Genomic DNA, 20,129 nt, shown 5'->3' on the forward strand with positions numbered 1-20,129 from the left:
ATTCTTCTCTATGGCCAAGTAATATTCCATTGTGTATATATACCACAGTTTCTTTATTCACTCGCTAATCGAAGGGCATCTAGTTTGGTTCCACAATCTGGCTATTGTGAATTGAGCTGCTATGAACATTGATATGGCTGCATCACTGTAGTATGCTGATTTTAAGTTCTTTGGGTATAGGCCAAGGAGTGGGATAGCTGGGTCAAATGGTGGGTTCATTCCAAGTTTTCTGAGGAATCTGCATACTGCTTTCCAGAGTGGCTGTACCAATTTGCAACTCCACTAGCAATGAATGAGTGTGTCTTTTTCCCCACATCCATGCCAACACTTATTATTGCTTGTGTTCTTGATAATAGCCATTCTAATTGGAGTAGATGAAATCTTAGGGTGGTTTTAATTTGCATTTCTCTAATTATTAGGGATGATGAGCACTTTTTCATATGTTTGTTAATCACCTGTATATCTTCTTCTGTGAAGTGTCTGCCCAGTACCTTAGCCCATTTATTGATTGGGTTTTTGTATTTTTGGTAAAGTTTTTAAAGTTTAGTGCTCTGTCTGAAGTGTGTGTGGAAAATATTTTCTCCCACTTTGTAGGCTCTGTTTTCACATTATTGATTGCTTTCTGTGCTGAGAAAATTTTTTTTAGTTTGAATCTATCCCATTTATTGATTCTTGCTTTTATTTCTTGTGCTATGGGGGTCTTGTTAAGGAAGTCTAGTCCTAAACCAAGGTAATGAAGAATTTGGGCCTGCTTTTTCTTCTATTTTGTGAAGGGTCTCGGGCCTAATTCCTAGGTCCTGATCCATTTTGAGTTGAGTTTTGTGCAGGGTGAGAGATAGGGGTTTAATTTCATTTTACTGCTTATGGGTTTCCAGTTTTGTCAGCATCATTTGTTGAAGAGGCTATTTTTTCTCCATCGTAAGTTTTTGGCACCTTTGTCTAGTATGAGATAACTGTATTTATGTGGGTATATCTCTGTGTCTTCTATCCTGTACCTTTGATCTACCTGTCTATTTTGGTGCCAATACCATGCCATTTTTGTTACTATTGCTCTACAGTAGTATTTAAAGTGTGGTATTGTGATACCTCCTGCATCACTCTTCCTCCCTAGGATTGCTTTGACTACTCTGGGTCTTTCGTCCTTCCAGATGAATTTCATGATTGCGTTCTCTATTTCTATGAGACATGTCATTGGGATTTTAATTGGAATTGTGTTAAATCTGTATAGCGTCTTTGGAAGTATGGTCATTTTGACAATATTAATTCTGCCTGTCCAAGAACATGGGAGATCTTTCCATCTTCTAAGGTCTTCTTCAATTTCTTTCTTTAATGTTCTGTAGTTTTCATTGTAGAGATCTTTTACCTCTTTGGTTAGATTGATTGACAGTATTTTTTTTAAACCTGTTTTTATTAGTGCATTATAATTATGCATAACAGTGGAGTTTATTATGACATATTCATATAAGCACAAAACATAATTTACTCCATTTCATTCCCCCGTACTTCCCCTTTCCCTTCTCCAGCAGTGGAATCTCCATACCTACTGACTGTCCCTGTCCTTGAGATGTGAGCCCCCAGTTTCTTTGCCTGTGGTCATTTTTGAGGTCTTTATAGCCCAAAGATCATGGAGCTATGGCACTTTCTCTACTAAATGCTTCATCATGATGTCCAAAAATAAAATTCTTTTCTGTCTGACCACAATAACACTATCATGCCAAACAATAATTCCATAATATACAGGCATGGTCAGAGACAACTTGAGACATCTAGGCTCCACCACAAGAACTGTGGAAGAACTGGTTGCTGGGGAATATGGGACTGGAGAAATAAGAGGAAAAGGTGTGGGATATCTTCCATGCAGACCTTGCCTTCAGAGTGGAACTGGCCTGGTGTGGCTCTACGTGCTTGCACATGTTCCCACGGCTGTTCCCTCAGATTCACTGGTGGGCCTGGCAGGGCCACATTTAGAAGTCCTTTTTACATAGGAAAGTCTCCTGGGTCCCAGAGAGCACTGGGGCTGCAAACCAGGTAGGGTCCAAACCCTGTCCTGCCTTGGTCCTGAGCCTGGACTTACTCTGCTGCAGATGCATTTGCTCGAGGGCACAGTTGGGGTGTGTGGAAGCTTGGCCTATGTCCCCCAGCAGGCCTGGATCATCCGGGGCAGCATCAGGGAGAACATCCTCATGGGAGGCCAGTATGACAAGGCCAGGTAAGCTTCTGGAAGGGGTAGGGAGGGGATGCGTGGCTGGTTTGGGGATGGGGCCTCCAGCTGGTGATGGTGATTTGACAACTGCCAACACTTGTATGTTCACGTATCAGCATTTCTCTCTCTCTCTCTCTCTCTATATATATATATATATATACATATGTGTGTGTATGTGTGTGTGTGTATGTGTGTGTGTGTGCATGTGTGTACTATATTACTATATTTCCTGCTCAGTTTGAAAGAAATATTATGATCATGTGCAGAGGAGTCAGCTGAGGCCTCAAGATATTCAACAGTTCACTCCAGGTCACACAGGAGATAGAATAGGATAGAGCCAGGATCTGAACCCAGATTCTTGCAGAAACTTATTACTCTGTTTTGACTCAAAATGGTTAGTACACCTTGTGGCTCCAGAAATGGGACCAATTCTTTTGCATTAATTAAACCCTTGGTCCTATGTTGAAAGGAAAACAAAGGGAGATAATGAGATTATGCAATGAAGAGGAAATGAGTTCAGATTCATGGCCTGAGAACCTCCCAGCTCCCATCAGTGTCCCCCTTGTGGCCTCTCCCTCCCTCGGAACCCTGAGGTTGACCTGCTAGAGACAAGTACTTGGAATTTTAGAGTGACACCTAGTCAGTGGAGGATCCTGCCCTGAATGCTACAGCTATGCTTCCAACTCCGGTGGACTCTGATGTCCTGTGACTGTTTGTTTGATTTGCATTCTGTCCCGGGTAACACCAGTGACAGACATGTACATGTAGGTGTCTAAACTGGCCACTTTCATCTGACACCTCATATCTAAATCATAACAAGCACTTCAACATCATGGGCAATACCAGCTCTTGCTCACCTTGTTTGCCCAGCCCGCAGCCCCCTCACTTCTCTTCCCCAGCTGCCCTATTCAGTTTAGGGAAATCACCCAAACTTTGCACTTGACCCAGCCTGAGTCCTCCTCCTCTGATGCCTTCCATACTGATTGGTCACCAGCCCTGGATAAGTCTGTCTCCTAAACATCTCTTGCACTCTCTCTTCTCCATCTCTTCTGCGATCTCTCCTTCAGTCTGTGTTCTCTTGTTAGAATAGTTCCCTTTCCCCTGCCCCAAGGCCTCTGTCTCTAGTCCCCCTCTCTGTCCCAGGCAATCATGCTAAAACACAGTTCTCATTTTGCCATTGCTCTGCTTTAAGACTAATACAACTCACAGAGCAGTTTTGAAATGTCTGTCATAAATAAAAGTACACCAAGTGTTTGACTCAGCAAATCTATTGCTAGGTATCTAATGGGTGGGTATTTTCATCCATGAACACAAAGACCCACACAAAAGAAGGTTCATACTGCATTGTTCATAGGAGCAAAAGACTACAAACCATCCAAAAGTCCATCACTAGAGAACTGGCTAAATAATGCATGGCATAGTCTTATAATGGAATACTATGGTGCCATTAAAACAATATAAATCTCTATAAAAAATCTCTATATTCAGAACAACTTCTGAATAAATACATAAGACACTGTAACAGTGACTGCTTCTGAGGAACACAGCTAAAAGGGGGAGACTTGCTTTTTACTACTTTTTCTGTTCAAATATTTGCCAAGTGCATGCATTATTTTAAGAGAAATTAAAAAGGGCTGGGCGTGGGGGAGGGGGGCACACACCTGTAATCCCAGCAACTCAGGAGGCTGGTACAGGAGGATCGTAAGTTCAAAGTCAACCTCAGCAGAAGCAAGGTGCTAAGCAATTCAGTGAGACCCTGTCTCTAAATAAAATACAAAATAGGGCTGGGGATGTGTTTCAGTGGTCAACTGCCCCTGAGTTTAATCCCCAGTACCCCCCCCCCAAAAAAAAAAAAGAAAGAAAGTAGAAGAAAAAGGCCTCTAAGACCAAGTTCAAATTTCTTAGCTTGGAATTCAAGACCTTTCCCTTTAAAATTTCAGGTGGTCTGAGGTCTGGCCACTTGTACCTTCAGCTACCTGTCCTTGGCAGGTACCTCCAAGTGCTCCATTGCTGCTGTCTGAACCAGGACCTGGAAACACTGCCCTTTGGAGACGCGACAGAGGTGAGCAGGAGGTGCTCTGCCATTCAGGCTGCCTCATTGGACAGGTAGAGGAGGGACACCAACTCTCCCTTTCCAAAACAGTTTAAGCTTTGCCTGCAGCCACTATTTCAAGGTCAAGAACAAAGTCTCCCCTGGGGGAAGGTGAGGCTCATTTTATAGTGGAAGCTGGAAACCAAAGAGGCTACCCTGTCCACGGAGTGGAGAGCTGATCTCCAGCTCCTCCTTCTGGAACCAGAACAAAGACCCTGCAAAGACGAGAGGTCACCTTTTTCCCAAGCCTCCTTGCTCTGTCCTCACCCCAATCCATCAGCACTTCCTCTGCTAGTGGGAACATTGGCCAGAGGCAAGCTAATTTCTGACTAACATTTTTCTGGTATTTTACTATTTACAGCTACTTTTAATCCAGGTAAGACCCCTCCCCTCATGATAAAAGTGGTCTTGTTATCTTGGTTTTACTGTCATCTAGTAAGAGCTTGGTCTATTAAGCACTTGCTATATGCAAAGTGTGGTTCCAGCAATTTGCAGTGTCTTGGGTGAGCCTCATATGAGCGCTAGGAGGGCAGTCCTTTTATTATCCTTTCAAAGATGGGACTATAAATCCTTGCAGATAGAGAGCTTAATTCTCTTGTTTAAGGTTGTTCCTTCTATGGGTAGAACAGGTCTCATCTGTAAAGTGGCTTAAATAAGATGACTGAGCTTATTGGATTACTTTGAAGTTTAAATGAATTAATTCATTCAAACTACTTTGAATAGTGTTGGGCAGAGAACAGGTGTTAACTGTTACTCTAAGAGCACAGTCATAGCTATTTAATAAGGATTGGTTGAATAAATGGGGAACTTGGCCTCAGTAAGGTGAAGTTGCTTGTCCACGGTCACAGGATGGTGACCCAGCTACAGAGCAGTGACAAGAGGTTGAGTTGCCACCTTTTGAACTTAGCTTCTCTCTAGACATCTACAGAGTTCATAGTAGACAGGGACTAGAACATAGCCTCCGACGTAGTTCTCAGAGCCCGGCTGAGGGATGGGCCAGCTGTCAGCTGCCTGCCGTGTTAATCCTCAAGGGGACACAAACACGTGGCCCAGTTTCCACCCTGGATTCCTAACAGAGCAGGTGCATGGAAGGGGGCCCTTCCCATGACAGCAATAGCAAAGCCCACCCCCAAGCCACCACAGCTGTCAATGGTTACAAACAGTTCAGATAGTCTCAGATGACACCCCTAACCCAGGCTGACTTTCTCACAAGGAGACAGGTGCAGTCAATAAAGGTCTGAAACTTGAATGAGATGTAATATAGTACTGCTCCTTAGGAATGAGTGATTTATTTTCTTGTATAAATTTTTAGTAGTTTAATATGCTATATTAGTCAGGTTCTCTAGAGGAACAGAATCAACAGGAAGTATGAATATAAAAAGGGGATTTATTAGTTTGGCTTACACAACCAGAAGCTAGAGAGTCCACAATGACCATCTGCAAGCTGGAGAACTGGAAGAACCAGTAGCTGTCCAAGAGGCAGAAGCCCCAGAACAAGAGGGATCAATAGTGCTAACCTAGTGAGAGACCAAAAGCTTCTGGAAACTCCCTGGAGAATCACTGGCAGAGTTCGCTTTGGAAGAGTGAAGAAGCAGGAGTCCAATATCCTCAGACGATTCAAGCAGCCATCAAGAACCTGTTCAAGAAGAGTGGAGCTTGCATCTGCTGCTGCTTCCTAGTTCTTCCAACTTTTATTCCATCCAAGCCACCATCCTACTGGGCGGTGCTGCCCACACTTAGGGAGGGTCTCCACTTCATTTCACTATCCCACATGCCAATCATTCCTAGACACGCCCTCATTGACACACCCAGAAGCCTCTTAATCATTGGCATCTCTTAATCCAATCAAGTTGACAATTCAAATTAACCATTACATATGTCTCCAGAGAAATTGACAGGCTTAGAAAAATTGTATCCAATTAAGAGATGGGCACAATTCTGAAAATCATCAGGTACTCTGGAATGTTGGTATATCTTGGTCTGTACTGGGGGGATTCCATCTGCCACATCTACCCACCCATTTGAGCACAACTGATTGTCTTTGCCCTCTAAACATGGTACCTTTTGCTGCCTGTCTGCAGATTGGGGAGAGGGGTCTCAACCTCTCAGGGGGGCAGAAGCAGAGGATCAGCCTGGCCCGTGCTGTCTATGCCAACCATCAGCTCTACCTACTGGATGACCCCCTGTCTGCAGTGGATGCCCATGTGGGGAAGTGCATCTTTGAAGAATGCATTAGGAAGACACTCAGGGGGAAGACTGTCATACTGGTCACCCACCAGTTGCAGGTGACCACCCCTCCAGGGCTCTGGCCATGATGATCTACCATCTCAGAGTACACAACAACAACCTCACAGAGGTTGTCCCTTCATCTCAGATTAGACTCCTCCAAATTTGGTGTCTTAGTCCATTTTGTTTCTATAACAAAATAACTGAGGCTGGACAACTTATAAAGAAAAGAGGTTTATTCTGGTTCATGATTCTGGTGGTAGCATCTTGTTGGCTTCAAGTGAGGGCCTCATCATGGGCTGTGTCACATCATGGTGGAGAAGCAGAAAGGGGAAGTGGGTACACACAGGAGGGGAGCACATATGTGAGAAAGAGACACAGGGGAGGCTGACCCACTTTATAACAATCCACTTTCATAATAACTAATCCAGGCCCTTAAGACCTAACTCCCTTCTGAGAGAAGCTAATCCAGTTTGGAGTGAACTAACCCAGTCTCTTGAGAGATGTAAATCGGTTCATGAGTGTGGAGCCCCATGACCTAATCACTTCCCACTAGGCCCCACCTCTTAAAGGTCCCACTACCACTCAATGCCGATTTAGTGGGGACCAAGTTTCCAGTACGAACCTTTCACGGACAGTTACACCCAAAACATAGCATGTGGGGAATGTCGTCAAGAACTTGAATTTCCTCTGCTGTTGTCAAAGAGAATATAGATTGGCAAAAGATTTCTGTGACTCGTAAAAATTGAAACCAAAGTTTAAGGTCTCCTCTATCTTCAAAACTTTATGAGTGAACTCCTTTTCAAATAATGAAAAAAATTCCTCCCAGAAGAATTCTCCAGGTCTCAGATCCTTAGGTTAAGAGCCACCTCAGATGACATTCTCTTAGACAATTGCCACAGTGCAGTGTCTGTTTCTGGCACTGCCTCTCACGAGTTTTCCCTGGAGATTTTCACATATGGTACTGGCCTTAAGGACTTACTATTTTTTCCCTTTTTTACTTCTTCTCTTGCCCTGATTTCTGCCTTACTATTTATTTATTTTTTGGTATGAAATATTTAAGACCAAAAAAGGGTTAGGAAAAAAAATCAGTGAAAACCTATGTATCTACCAGCCAGAGTAAGCAATAAAACAATGATTACCCTCCTAGATTGCACTCTCTCCTTCCTCTTGCTACCCTTTGCTGCTTGTGGTCCTCATGCTTTTTACAACACATATAGGAATCTCTAAACAAGACAAAGTTTTATAGACACACACATGCACACATAAATATTTTAATGTATTTGGTTCTGGGATTGAACCCAAGGGTGCTTTACTACTGAGCTACATCCCCAGTCCTTTTTATTTTTTATTTCGAGACAGGTTCTCCTTAAGTTGCTTAGGGCCTCACTAAGTTGCTAGAGGTGGTCTGGAACTTGAGATCTTCCTGTGTCAGCCTTTCAAGTCACTGGGGTTATAGGCGTGAGCCACCCGTGTCTGGCTCCTTTTGCATACTTTAAACGTTATTTTATTGATATTTAACTGTGTCCAGTAAATTTTTTTCACTCAACTTTGTTTCTGAGATCTCCCATGTTGATCTGTCATTTTATTGAATTCTCACTTGTATAGTGTTCCAGAATTTGAATATAGTAGAATTTATTTCTCCCAGATGAACTTTAGTTTCTCATTTTTCACCTTTCCAAAAAAAAAAAATACTTCAGTGTACCTCTTTCTACATCCGTCCTTGCAAATAGGCTTGAGAAGTTTTTATCTTAGGATAGAGTTTTAGGAGTCATTTATTAGTTCATAATTCTCCAAAAAAATCTTAAGAACTAGGGATGTAGAGTTTGCCTAGCATGCAGGAGGCCCTAGATTTGGTCCCCAGTCCTCCCAAACCAAAACAAACCAAACCAAAAAAACCTCGCACATTGCTGGATCGTCTTATATAGCCTCCAAAGCGTCTGTGCCAACCTGCCATCTCTCCAGCACTATATGAGAGTTCTCTTTATCTTGGATTGTCACCAATATGCAGGGTCTTCTGACATGTGAGTTTTTGCCAATCTGGTGGTACAAAATAACACTTATTATCATTTAAGTTTACATTTTGCCGATGAGTAATGAAGTTGAACACTCTCACATATGCTCACTAAAGACTTTATTTCTTTTGATTGCCCAGTACTTAGAGTTTTGTGACCAGATCATTTTGCTGGAAGATGGGAGTATCTGTGAAAATGGAACGCACAGCGAGTTAATGCAGAAAAGGGGGCGGTACGCCCAACTTGTCCAGAAGATGCGGGAAGACGCCTCGCAGGTGATTTCCCCTCCCTCGCCCACCTCTCGCTCCCCAGGGAAGGGCGGAGCACCTCTTCCTTCACCAGGCTTCTGCTCTCTTCCCAGGACACATTGCAGGAGGCAGCAGAGACTGCAGAGAACATGCCAGCAGGAGATCAGGCTCAGGCCACCACTAGGGAAGAGCCCTTCAGTGAGAATTCTGGTAATGATGTGGGAAAAGTTCCACCATGTCTGCATGCCTCTGAGGTCCTCTGAGGTTCTATTGCTTACAAAGCTGTGTGATCCCAGTTAAGCAGTGCAACCTCTCTGAACCCTCCCTGGCAAAAGTGGAGATGATAGTACTTACTTTGCAGGGTTGCACTGGAGTTTAGATGCGGTCAGGCCTAGAGAAGTCCCCAGCACAGTGCATGGCACCTAATAGTCTTCTGTTGCCAACAGTCTTCAGCTGCCAGGGTCAGAAACAAATTTGGGCTAATTAGTATAAACAGTAAAACAATTTTTTTGGCAGGACAGGGTGTGGACCACAAAATAAAAAGAAAAGAGAAGAATTAGGACCAGCATCTTTGGGGTCCAAGCAGCAGTAACAAGTACAGAGTCTTTTGAGAGAAAGCCCATTGCAAGGTTTTCTGCCCTACTCTAATTTTTCTCAGGATTCAAATTTTAGGAAGGGAGCCTCTTCCCAGGAACTATTGGGGTTCTGTTATTAGTGGAAGGAGGAGTGTCAGGCAGACACAACAGACATTCACCACTGTGCCGGTGGTTGCTGTTATTATCAGAAGTACCTACTGGTATTTCCAGGCACTACTCTGTAGGCCACGCTCCAGGCCATTGCTCTGCCTGGACAGGTGTCATGACTCTTTTTTGAAAAGTTGTCTCAAATATGTATTGCTGCAGAGCGTCCTGGGAACCATCCAGTCTTGCTATTTTTCAGATGGAAAACAGGTTATGTGATTTGTCTGAGGTTGCACAGTAACATGGTGACAATCTGGAACCCAGACTTTCTGGTCCCACATCACTGCTTGCTTCATTGCCCCGCCTCTCTCAACCCATTAAACACGTGGGAACTGTAAGCCCTCCGGGGTTGTGTTTTGTTTTGTACTAGGAATTGAACTTAGGGGCACTCAACCACTGAGCCACATCCCCAGCCGTATTTTGTATTTTATTTAGAGACAGGTTCTCACTGAGTTGCTGAGTGCTTCACTTTTGCTGAGGCTGGCTTTGGACTCTCGATCCTCCTGCCTCAGCCCCCCAAGCCTCTGGTATTACAGGTGTGCACCACCATGCCTGGGCCCTCCAGGGACCCTCTATCCAGACTCTGGAGCTTAGGTCAATGATTACCTTCAGCTACATTTTCCATGGAAAACCTGCTGCTCAGACCTAGGTAAATTCCAGCTCCACACTCACCCTCCCTGGAAGGTGAGGAAACTGGAAAAAGATGCAGTCAGGGGCAGAAGGCTCTGCCAGGACTCCCTCTTGACCCCAGAAGGGGAGCAGCTAATTGGGAGGCTTTCCATTTTATTCTTGTCTTCTCCCAACCCAGTGCCAAAACAGCAGCTCACAAAGAAGGAAGAGATGGAAGAAGGTTCCCTGAGTTGGAATGTCTACCTCCAGTACATCAGAGCGGCTGGAGGTATGGTCTGTCTGTCAGCATCCACCCTGGGTCTGGGGCTCTTATCCCGATCAGAACTGCCCCTGAAATTGGGTAGGGCTAGAACCTGTGAGATCATGGGGGGTGGAGAGGCACAGAGGGATCATGCCATTCATGGAAACGGACTTGCCCAAATCCAACCATTCTCAGTTGTAGTAACTCTACCACCAGAGTCAACGCTGGCGGTGATGTTTTCACATCTGCTTATTATTTCAGTATACTTGTTATTTCAGTGTTTTCTAAACTTTGGGTCCTGACTCACTAGTAGGTTAGGAAATCAACTGAATGGATTATGAGCAGCCCTGAAAGAAACAAAACAACAGGACAGAAAAGACCAGCAAGCACTGCATGTAGGGACACTGGCTGAACTTTTATTTTGGTATATATTAGGTGTGCTTGAAAATGTGTTCCTTAAGGCAGGAAGATGGCAGTTAGAATTTTCACATTTACTGTTTTATTAAATGATGTATGTCATCATGCACACTCATTGTACCAGGTTGTGAACAAGAATCCTAATATATGGTACTCTCCTTTTTAAGCAATTTAAAGGATTTTTTAGTCCTTTTGACTCCATGCAACTTTTTGCTTTTTAGTGACTTTGGAACCTAGCTTTGTGTAAGGTGTGTCTCTTCTCCACCTGGGGGGTGGGTGGTGAGAAGTGGGCTTGGCAGAGGTCACCCATCCTTGCCCCTTCCTTCCACCAGGGACATCCCTGCAAGGTGTAACACGTGACCTGCCCAGAGCAGGGAACAGCAAATCCTGGTGAAATAGATGAATGAATTGAACAGTTGATTGGTCTGAATTTACATGGTACCTACTTGTGCCAGGCTAAGCTCTGAGGGAGGGCATTTAAAGTCTAAGAATCAATCCTGAAACCTGTCTAGAGATAAAGAACTTGCATCCTCTAGATTTGAGAGGGACCTTTGTGGCCAGGAATAGTCTCAGTTCTCATCAAAGAAAAGACAGCCTTGGAAGAAAGGTAGAATTTGGGAAAGATACATGGGCATGGAACATAGACTGGTTAGTTGAGTGGAGTTCTGGGGCGAGAGGCAGATACCAAAGGAGGGAATGCACCTCCTGTCCTTGACTTTTTGAATCCCAGCTCTTCCACTTACCAGCTCTGTGACTCTGGGAAAGGTATTTCCTCTCTCTGAGATTTAGTTTCTTCATTGTCTTTGTGCTTTTAATACAACATGCCCGAGACTGGGTAATTTACAAGAAACAGGAATTTATTTCTCATAGTTCTGGAGGTGGGAAGTACAAGATCAAGGCACTTCCAAGTTCAGTGTCTAGAGAGGTCTGATGTTTGCTTCTGAGATGGTAGCTTGAATGCTGTGCCCTCTGTCCTCCAGAGGAGACACAGAAAAGGGACAAGGCAGTTCTCAATATCTTTTATAAAGGCACTATTCCTACTCACAAGGGTGGAACCCTCATGACCTGACACCTCTCAGAGCTCCACCTTCTATTACCATCACCTTGGTGGTTTGGTTTCAACATAAGAACTTTGGAGGGACACATACATTCAAAGCCATGTGTTACACCCATGTGAATGAGAATAGGAATCCCTAACTCAGAAATGGCATATAGAACCTAATAGTTCATAGTATACTCTAATGTATGAAAGGTGACAAGGTTATTTCTGAAGGTGAACCCTCAGGATCTGCATAAGGTGGTGCTAACTTCTTTAGAATACTACTGCTGTGCCAGGCACTGGGCTGGGTACCTGACACAATTTCATGTCATCTTTGGTTTGTTCTTGACCATCACCATTTAATAGGCAAGGAAATAGACTATTACTGACATTTAATGCTTTCTCCAGGGTCATGCAACTTGGAAGTCAGAATTTGAACCAGGAGTTGGACCCAGGGCTCTCCAACTTGGGAGTCCAGCTCTTCCCAGTCCTCCAGGGTGTCCGGGATGGATGGGGGTCAGGGAGATCAAATGATTCAGGCCTTAGCAGTTCTGATACTAGTTGCTTGACATCTTCTCATGGCACCTGTGCATCCCCTCTACTTTCCTCCCAGGTTACCTGTCTGTCACAGTTTTCTTTCTCTTGGTGGCAAATGTCTTCCTCACAACCTTCAATCTCTGGTGGCTGAGCTATTGGTTGGAGCAGGGCTCAGGGGTGAGTACCAAGATGTGGGCTTGTGTGAGTGGGTGACTTCTTGCTCCCTTAAGCCCCCTTGAAGGCTAGAACATAGCTAGGAACTCACAGGGCAAGCCCAGAGTTGAGTTGACAGGTGTATTCCAGGGAGGATAGTCTGGGAGCTGAGATCCTGCACTGGCCTTCTGGCTTTATAGGATGGGTAATCACCACATAATCTTTTGGGGACAAACCCAAGAGATTTCTGTCCCAAAACAGCCCCCAGGAATCTGTGCCTATCTCCTTAGTGGACTTTTCCTTTGGTTTGAAATTTGCCTCCTTACTGTTCTTTATTTAAAGTATGCCCCTGCACCCTGGGCACTGGGGGCTGGGAGCCACCGTGTGCCACACTGTGAAAGAATTAAAGTGGGTGATTCTTAGAAAGACACCTGAAAGCCAATGGCAAAACTCTATATCCCATGCACCTGCCCAGTTGCCACCAGAGTATCATGGCTTCTCCTTTTCCACCTTTCAGATTTCCTGTGAGTGCCTATCCTTGGTAGAATGTAACCTGAAATCATGATGGCAAGGGGCCTGGGAGATCAAGTGTCCATCTTCTTTGCATTGCAGTGGAGAATGTAGAAGGGGTGACTGTTGTGGTTCAGGGGGTGGACATTGAGGTCCTAATCCAGGGCAGGGTACGGCAGGAGGAAGAACAACCAAAGCACAGAGCAGGGAGGTTTGAACACGTGGTTTCACCTGCCAGTCATGGAGTCTTATGTGGCCCCTGAGAGAAGGACATTCCCTCCTCTGAAATTCACCCTGGACCCCTGTTCTTTCTTGAAGACCAATCACAGCCAAGAGAGCAACAGGACCACTGCAGACCCAGGAAACATGATGGACAATCCTCAGCTGCCCTTTTACCAACTGGTATACGGCCTCAGCATCCTGTGCCTAATCTGTACAGGGATCTGCTCCTCAGGGGCTTTCACCAAGGTCACCAGAAAAGCATCCACAGCCTTGCATGACAAGCTCCTTGACAAGGTATAGGCTTGGGTCCTGGGTGTGCCAAGGCTGAGCCCTGACCTTACCTAACTTGTTTTTAATTAGCAGATTTATTTTAGGAGCAGTTTTTGATTTCTAGAGAAATTGAGTGGAAAGCAAGAACATTTCCATATCCCCTCCCACCTCCACTCCCTCCATTTCTCTTACTCTTAATATCTTGCATTACTGTGGAACATTTGTTAAAATCAATAAGTCACTATTCATATCTTGCTATTACTAACTAAAGTACACAGGTTGCATTTGGGTTAACTCTTTGTATTGCATATTTTGTGAATTTTGACAAATGTATCCACCATTATAATATAGAAAAGAGTTTCCCTGCCCTAAAAAATTCTCCATGCTCCACCTGTTCATCTCTCCCTCCCATACCCCAAATTCCTGATTACTCTTTCTGTCTCCATAGTTCTGCATAGTTCTTCATAGTTTTCCAGAAGGTCATAGTTACAAGGGGGTGCACTGTGTCACTAGGTGGGTAGGGATTGAGAAAGGTGCCTCAGAGCTCTCCTGCTGCTGGAAGAATGAGTTAAGAGTTCAGTGTTCCTTGGTGGAGGCCTAAGGGACACACCAATGCTGGCCTTTGTTCGCTGAGCCCTGTCACATATAGAGTTGCTGATAGTTCTCCCAAGTGCTCATTGAAGTTGGTATGATCATCCTCATTTTACATATGGGATAACTGAAATTCCATGTGCATTATGGTTAGAATGTGCACTGTGTGTTATGTATGTTAGATACACATATGATATCACATGTTAGAATACCATATGGTATCACGCCACTTCTTAGAAATATCACCCCTCCCTCTCATCAAATATCACTACTGACAGATTCTGTAGTGAGTTTTAGGCTTGCAATGGTGAATGAACAATGTGGGCAGGGTTTGGGCCATGATGGGCTTATGGTCCAATAGGGGAGACAGGGAAGAAAATGAGTTATTGTAATGTGGTGTGCAAGTTTTCCAGGGGATGGAGCACACAGGGCCCTGAGAACATAGGAATCACCTAACCTTGGCTTGGGTACGGTGGAAGAAAGTCAGGGGTCAGGTAGTCCAAGAAGGTTTCTTGGAGGATGCAGTCACTCCTTGAAGGATGCGTTGGGATTTAGGCAGCTGGAGGTGGACAAACACAGACTCAGAGGTGTGGGATAGGCATTCCGATAGGGGTGCTTGGAAGGCAAGGAAGGGACCCGTTATTTATGGCAGGTTGAATGCAAGTTGCATTGCTGTTAAAAGTGTTTCAGTCTTGGAAGGATGAGGAAGGGCTTTGCCCTACTTCTCAGATAAGGTAATTAAACTGGCAGGAGAGGGCAGTGCTACCTGAGGCCTAACATTTACCACCCAGGCAGCAGAATAGCACTTGGCTTCATGGTCTCTAGGAGCCTCTGGCTGCATACTTCAAGATTCTAGAAATATCCAGAGGCTAGTCCTGTGAATGATATTTTGTACCTTAATTTTAAGAAATATCCAAGTTTCTTTCCATTAAAAAGTGCTTCGTATTTTGAATATTTCTCTTTATAGTTCTTTCATGACTTTATTGATTTTTAAATTGGCCTTTGTAGTTTTAAAAAAATTATGAGTGAAGGATAAAATCTCTGAAAAACTTGACTCAATGGTAAGAAGAACAACAAAACTAAACTAAAACCAATCAACCAACAGAAACATCTCTGCTTAGTTTTATACTTAGGAGGCAACCCCAAGTCCTTTTCCCTGTGTCCCAGCATTTGCCCCTAATCCTCATTGACCCTGGGCTCTCACAGTCGGCTCACACCCCCACAGCAGAACCGAGGCCTGTTCCTGTGACTCCTGCTCCATAGCACTCAGCCTCCCCCTTGGGTGCTGGGAGTCCTTGAGAGAATGACCCTTTTGTCCTCTGATTTCTTGAAGTGATTGTGACAGTTCTGATTGCTTTAGCTTAAGTGTTTAACAAAAGGTTTTGGAAATAATATTAAAGGCATTTTGGAAACAGAAAAAATAAAGAAGATGGTAATCTGCTCCCCTGACCTCTTAGGAAGCAAACATGAGCATGAACTATCCAGGCATTTGCAGTGGCAGGTACTGCAGGGGCACTTGGTGACTCTGTTAGTTACTATCTCTTAATAGTCACAATGTCCCTTTCCCCCTTCCCTTTAATTTTGGCTTTAATAGATCCTATTAGCTTTTATTAATTCCTATTTCTTGCATTGTGGTTTTTAAGAGATCCATAGGGAAATTAAAGTGTTCTGTTAATCAGCACCATGGGCCTTTAAGAAGTGTCTACTGTGAAGAGCTGGCTGTGCTGAGGTTGGGGGAAGACTTAAGAGGCCTATCCAGGTCATGGCTTTGACATTAATACCTAGGTGACCTTGAGCAAGTCAAAAAACCACTGCCCCTCCTCTGAGTTTCTGTGTTCTTTTTTTTTTTTTTTTTTTTTTTTTTTGTCCTTTAAACAAGGACACTGAACTAGTTGCTTTTTAGAGCCCTTTCAGTTTGAAATGTTCTTTGATCTCCAAAGGGCCTCATGTCCACTGGCTTTCAGAGATCAAGTTGGGTTCCACTTTCAAGATGGGGCAATCATAGTGAAATTCAACCCAACAGTCCAAGTCTTGTGCAATTTCAGTGGAATTGCCGTTGGCCATCCAGAGTGAAAATCATCCCTTCTATAGAAAATGTTAGGAGCTTCAAATAGTAAAAGTTTTTTTTCCTACATGCACTTCAATTTCACATCAAGAGTGGCAGACTACCTAAATGCAGAAGAGAGCATTCTTGTAAGATATCTAACTCCTTGATATAATAATGCATACACTTCAAAATGATTACACTATCATTACGTCTAGGGCTTTCTGCAGTTACAAGGTGGTGGTTTTGGAAAGCATGGCCCCCAGTATCAACACCTAGAAAGCAGCCACCACCTTCTATGGGTGCTCTCTTTTGGAATTTTTTTCTTCATTTTTCCTTAATTGACTCTGCTGCTGTTGCTGCTTCTTGGCAAAACTGGTAAAAACAAAATTGTAATCGTTCGACATAGAACTCTGGCAATCAAGATGTTTAAAACCTTCAATCTTCTGGGGGTGAAGAAACCACTGTGTGACTTTTAAAACTTTGATTAACAAACAAGGTGGCCACAAATCTTCCAGACTCGAAGATTTCCACAACTTTCCTGATCAGATCATCATAAGAGGTCTGACTCAAGTTTGTTTCAAAGCTAGCATAAGAAAATTTTGGTTCTGGAGTGATGTGAATAGTCCAATAAGTTCCATCCAATTTCATTCCATTTGTTGAATACCCACAAGGATTGAACAGTGTGGAATGACAGAACCTGGTATGGGGTCACAAATTCCACTCTCCCAAGTGACATCCTTTGCGGTAACATCATCTTTCACATAGAACTGGTCCAAAACTGCTGGGTCAAGCTCACTCATCAAAATTTCCAGGGTTTGATCTGGCTGACTTATTACCCAACTCTAGGAAATCCAGAGCATACAAGTACCAACAATTAGACTTTACAACACCTGTGAAAACAATTCAGTTTGGTTTATATACACTATAATATTTCTGTAGGTATGGTCCAAAATTCTCCACCAACAAGACTTTTGTCCTCATAAGGTGTGAGCCTCAGCCTAACCATCTGGGACTGTTCTGTTAAATTGCTGCCTGAATTTTACATCCAGTTACCTTCACTTTCTAGAACACATTCTCTATTAATGTTGTTGAAACCAGTTTCATACAGATGTTTTTTGCAACAGCAATTAAATTTTTCTTTCGCAAGACAAGTCCTTAAGAAAATGATTCCAATTACTCATTTTGCATATTACTATTTTAATAATTGTTTCTGCACTTGTAGTCCTTTGATTTCTTCCCTCAAGCTGGTGTCTTCCCCCCTAGTCCCACAAATGAAGTAATACCCTTACACTGTGGGTTTTTATACTAATCTTATACTCCAGGTGGGAAAAGGGGGTAAAGTCTCTGGGCATATTAATTTGGCCTCCTTTTTATTGGCATGGGCTCTTTTGGAAGATAAATGACAAAATTAAATGTCTCTTACAAAAGAATATTAAGTGTCTCCAATGTTAACTTGGAGGGAGGACATGTAGTTTTAGATGGAGATTAGGTTGTGTTGACTGAACTTTACACCCTATGCTATGCTGTGCTCTTTAGCAAATGAGATCAACTTCTAATGGAGTACCATGCCTTTACTAACTTGCTAAGTAGTGGTATAAAAGGATTTTTATCACTCAGTAGTTAAGCAGGGAGATTTAGCATATAGGTTGTCCTGGATTCATTAAGTCCTGTCAGCATGAATCATCCACCTTAAATTTTACTTTTAGTAGCCATTGCCACTAATTTCCTTTAATAGTATATGGTAAACTTTGGTTCAAAGCAGAATCAGTGGTTTTCCATCTTAAGAAGTTCTGTGATTGATACATGTGCGTGCCCTGACTTCATCTGTTCCTGTATCATCTCCCTTCCGCCTTGGCATTCAGAGGAGAAAATGAATGACTGCCCAGGGTGGAAACTGTCCAGACTATTCAGATATCACCAGGTAGTAGAATGTATGGATAGATTTAGAAAATTTAAATTCTAAAAATATTCAGTGGGAAATGACTAGTAATATAGGCTCTCAAAGTTGTGATCTTTTAGCTGTATTTGCAAATACTGTGGCATTTAAGCAACTGAGAGAAGAGAAAAATTGACTAAATCTTGTTATTTCTTGAACTCACAATATTTTCCTGATAATTTCTAAATTGATGCAGTGATGCTTCGTTCCTTCCGTAGTTATAAAAGAAACACGTTTTTCAGTGTTTCTTAAACATAGAATCTACTTACTTGGTTTGAAATCAAGTGGTTGTAACACTCTTTTGATTTATATGTCAAGCATGCTGTTGATCAAATGTTTCATTGAGGAAGCTTTCAATCAACTTGACCTTTGATTCTGTAATGAGCATAGCATCTAATGTTTTAACTTGCTCTGTTGTGAGGACCTGTCCTCAAGGTGGATTTTGTTTTGGAGCAGTATCCCAATAGATTGGTAACATTTGTTGGCTTGAGGTCTGATTTTTATTTTATTTTTTTAAAAATTTTTTCTTTCCTCTAATAGACCTACGACTTCTAATGTTGAAAATTTGCACAAATTTGTGTGGAACAAAGCCTAGGGAGATAAAAACTGTAGATTGAATAGAATCTATCCCAGTGTGACAGAAGAGAGAAAAATCTGGTGCCATGACTTCTCTTTTCATTGGTGTTGGACTTATATCCGTTGAAATGTATTTCTGTATCACAATTTAAGCTTCAATAAGTTTGCTTACTTAAAAAAAATGTTAGGAGCTGATATTGATGAAATGCTTACTAGGGATAGACACTGTTCTGAGCCCTTTCCATGTATATTGACCATATTTGCCTTCTTAGATTGTACAACTCATAGGTGTTTAGGATATTTGCAGAAATATGCAACTCTATGAAGTATCATTATACTGGAAATACAATCGATGTGGACCTTGAGTCTCAGAGGGGCTAAATAACTTGCAGAAGGTGGAGAAGTTGGGTAGCATTGGAATCCAGACAGGTGGGCTCCAGAGCCCATCCATGCTCTGTGCTTCCTCCCTGGATGACTTTTAGGCTTCATCCTGCACCCCTTCAGAGCCTAAAGGTAATGGGCATCTTTGTCCAGTCCTAAGCAAGACCTGCTGCTGTATTCATGGACCCTGTGGATTTTGTCCCTGTAGGTTTTCCGCTGCCCCATGAGTTTCTTTGACACAACCCCAGTAGGCCGACTCTTGAACTGCTTCGCGGGGGACTTGGATGAGCTGGACCAGTTGTTGCCCATTGTTGCTGAGGAGTTCCTGCTCCTGTTTTTGATGGTGATAGCCATCCTGTTGATTATCAGTGTCCTGTCTCCATACGTCCTGTTGATGGCAGCCATAGTAATCATTGTCTGCCTTGTTTACTATATGTGAGTATGTTCTTTGTGCTTACAAGTGGGGTTTGAGACTTGAGTACAAGACTGGGGCCAACCTAGATTGGATGGTTCCCGGGGTGAATGGCCCCAGTTACTCACCCTCATTCCTGATGCAGGATGTTCAAGAGGGCTGTCAATGTGTTCAAGAGATTGGAGAACTGCAGCCGGTCCCCTTTATTCTCCCACATTCTCACCTCTTTGCATGGCCTGAGCTCCATCCGCGTCTATGGAAAAACGGAAGACTTCATCAGCCAGTGAGTCCTTCTGCTGCCATCTGACAGTGATGGAGGATGAGGGGGTGGACAGGAACAGAAAGGAAACAGAGTTTCTGGGGATGGTGTCATCTTTAAAAGAATCAGAACATTGTTTTATTCCATGTATTTCTCTGAGCCTCCAGAACCTCATCCGTAGGATGGTGTTTATCACAATAAAAAGTGGAAATGATATGGAAAATAGGTTTGCAAATTTTAAAGACCTATGGCTAGTTTATGTACACGCTTGGCCCTCCATATCCACTAGTTTGGCATCCATGGATTCAGCCACTTGCAGATCAGAAAAATCCAGGGAGAAAATTGTACCTGAACTGAATATGTACAAACTTTTTTTTTCCTTGT

At 43.2% G+C, this 20,129-nt stretch overlaps 1 protein-coding gene and 1 pseudogene across 3 annotated transcripts in view; one reads left to right on the plus strand and one right to left on the minus strand.

The window, feature by feature from the left end:
• Abcc11 (ATP binding cassette subfamily C member 11) overlaps window positions 1-20,129 on the plus strand; it is a 61,530-nt gene that overhangs the window by 24,341 nt on the left and 17,060 nt on the right. For 2 of the 3 annotated variants that reach the window (XM_047528963.1, XM_047528965.1), the window contains exons 12-21: window positions 2,085-2,209; window positions 4,193-4,265; window positions 6,377-6,580; window positions 8,677-8,811; window positions 8,898-8,994; window positions 10,333-10,422; window positions 12,465-12,565; window positions 13,370-13,567; window positions 19,283-19,509; window positions 19,632-19,769. In XM_047528963.1, the coding sequence (XP_047384919.1) occupies window positions 2,085-2,209; window positions 4,193-4,265; window positions 6,377-6,580; window positions 8,677-8,811; window positions 8,898-8,994; window positions 10,333-10,422; window positions 12,465-12,565; window positions 13,370-13,567; window positions 19,283-19,509; window positions 19,632-19,769 (1,388 nt within the window). Of the gene's footprint in view, window positions 1-2,084; window positions 2,210-4,192; window positions 4,266-6,376; window positions 6,581-8,676; window positions 8,812-8,897; window positions 9,000-10,331; window positions 10,423-12,464; window positions 12,566-13,369; window positions 13,568-19,282; window positions 19,510-19,631; window positions 19,770-20,129 lie in introns of all 3 variants that reach the window. The other variant, XM_047528964.1, reaches the window with a different exon arrangement.
• LOC124966969 (S-adenosylmethionine decarboxylase proenzyme 1-like) lies at window positions 14,625-17,894 on the minus strand (annotated as a pseudogene).

This window comes from Sciurus carolinensis, chromosome 16, assembly GCF_902686445.1.
Source record: "Sciurus carolinensis chromosome 16, mSciCar1.2, whole genome shotgun sequence".
In the NCBI taxonomy this organism is placed as follows: Eukaryota; Metazoa; Chordata; class Mammalia; order Rodentia; family Sciuridae; genus Sciurus; species Sciurus carolinensis.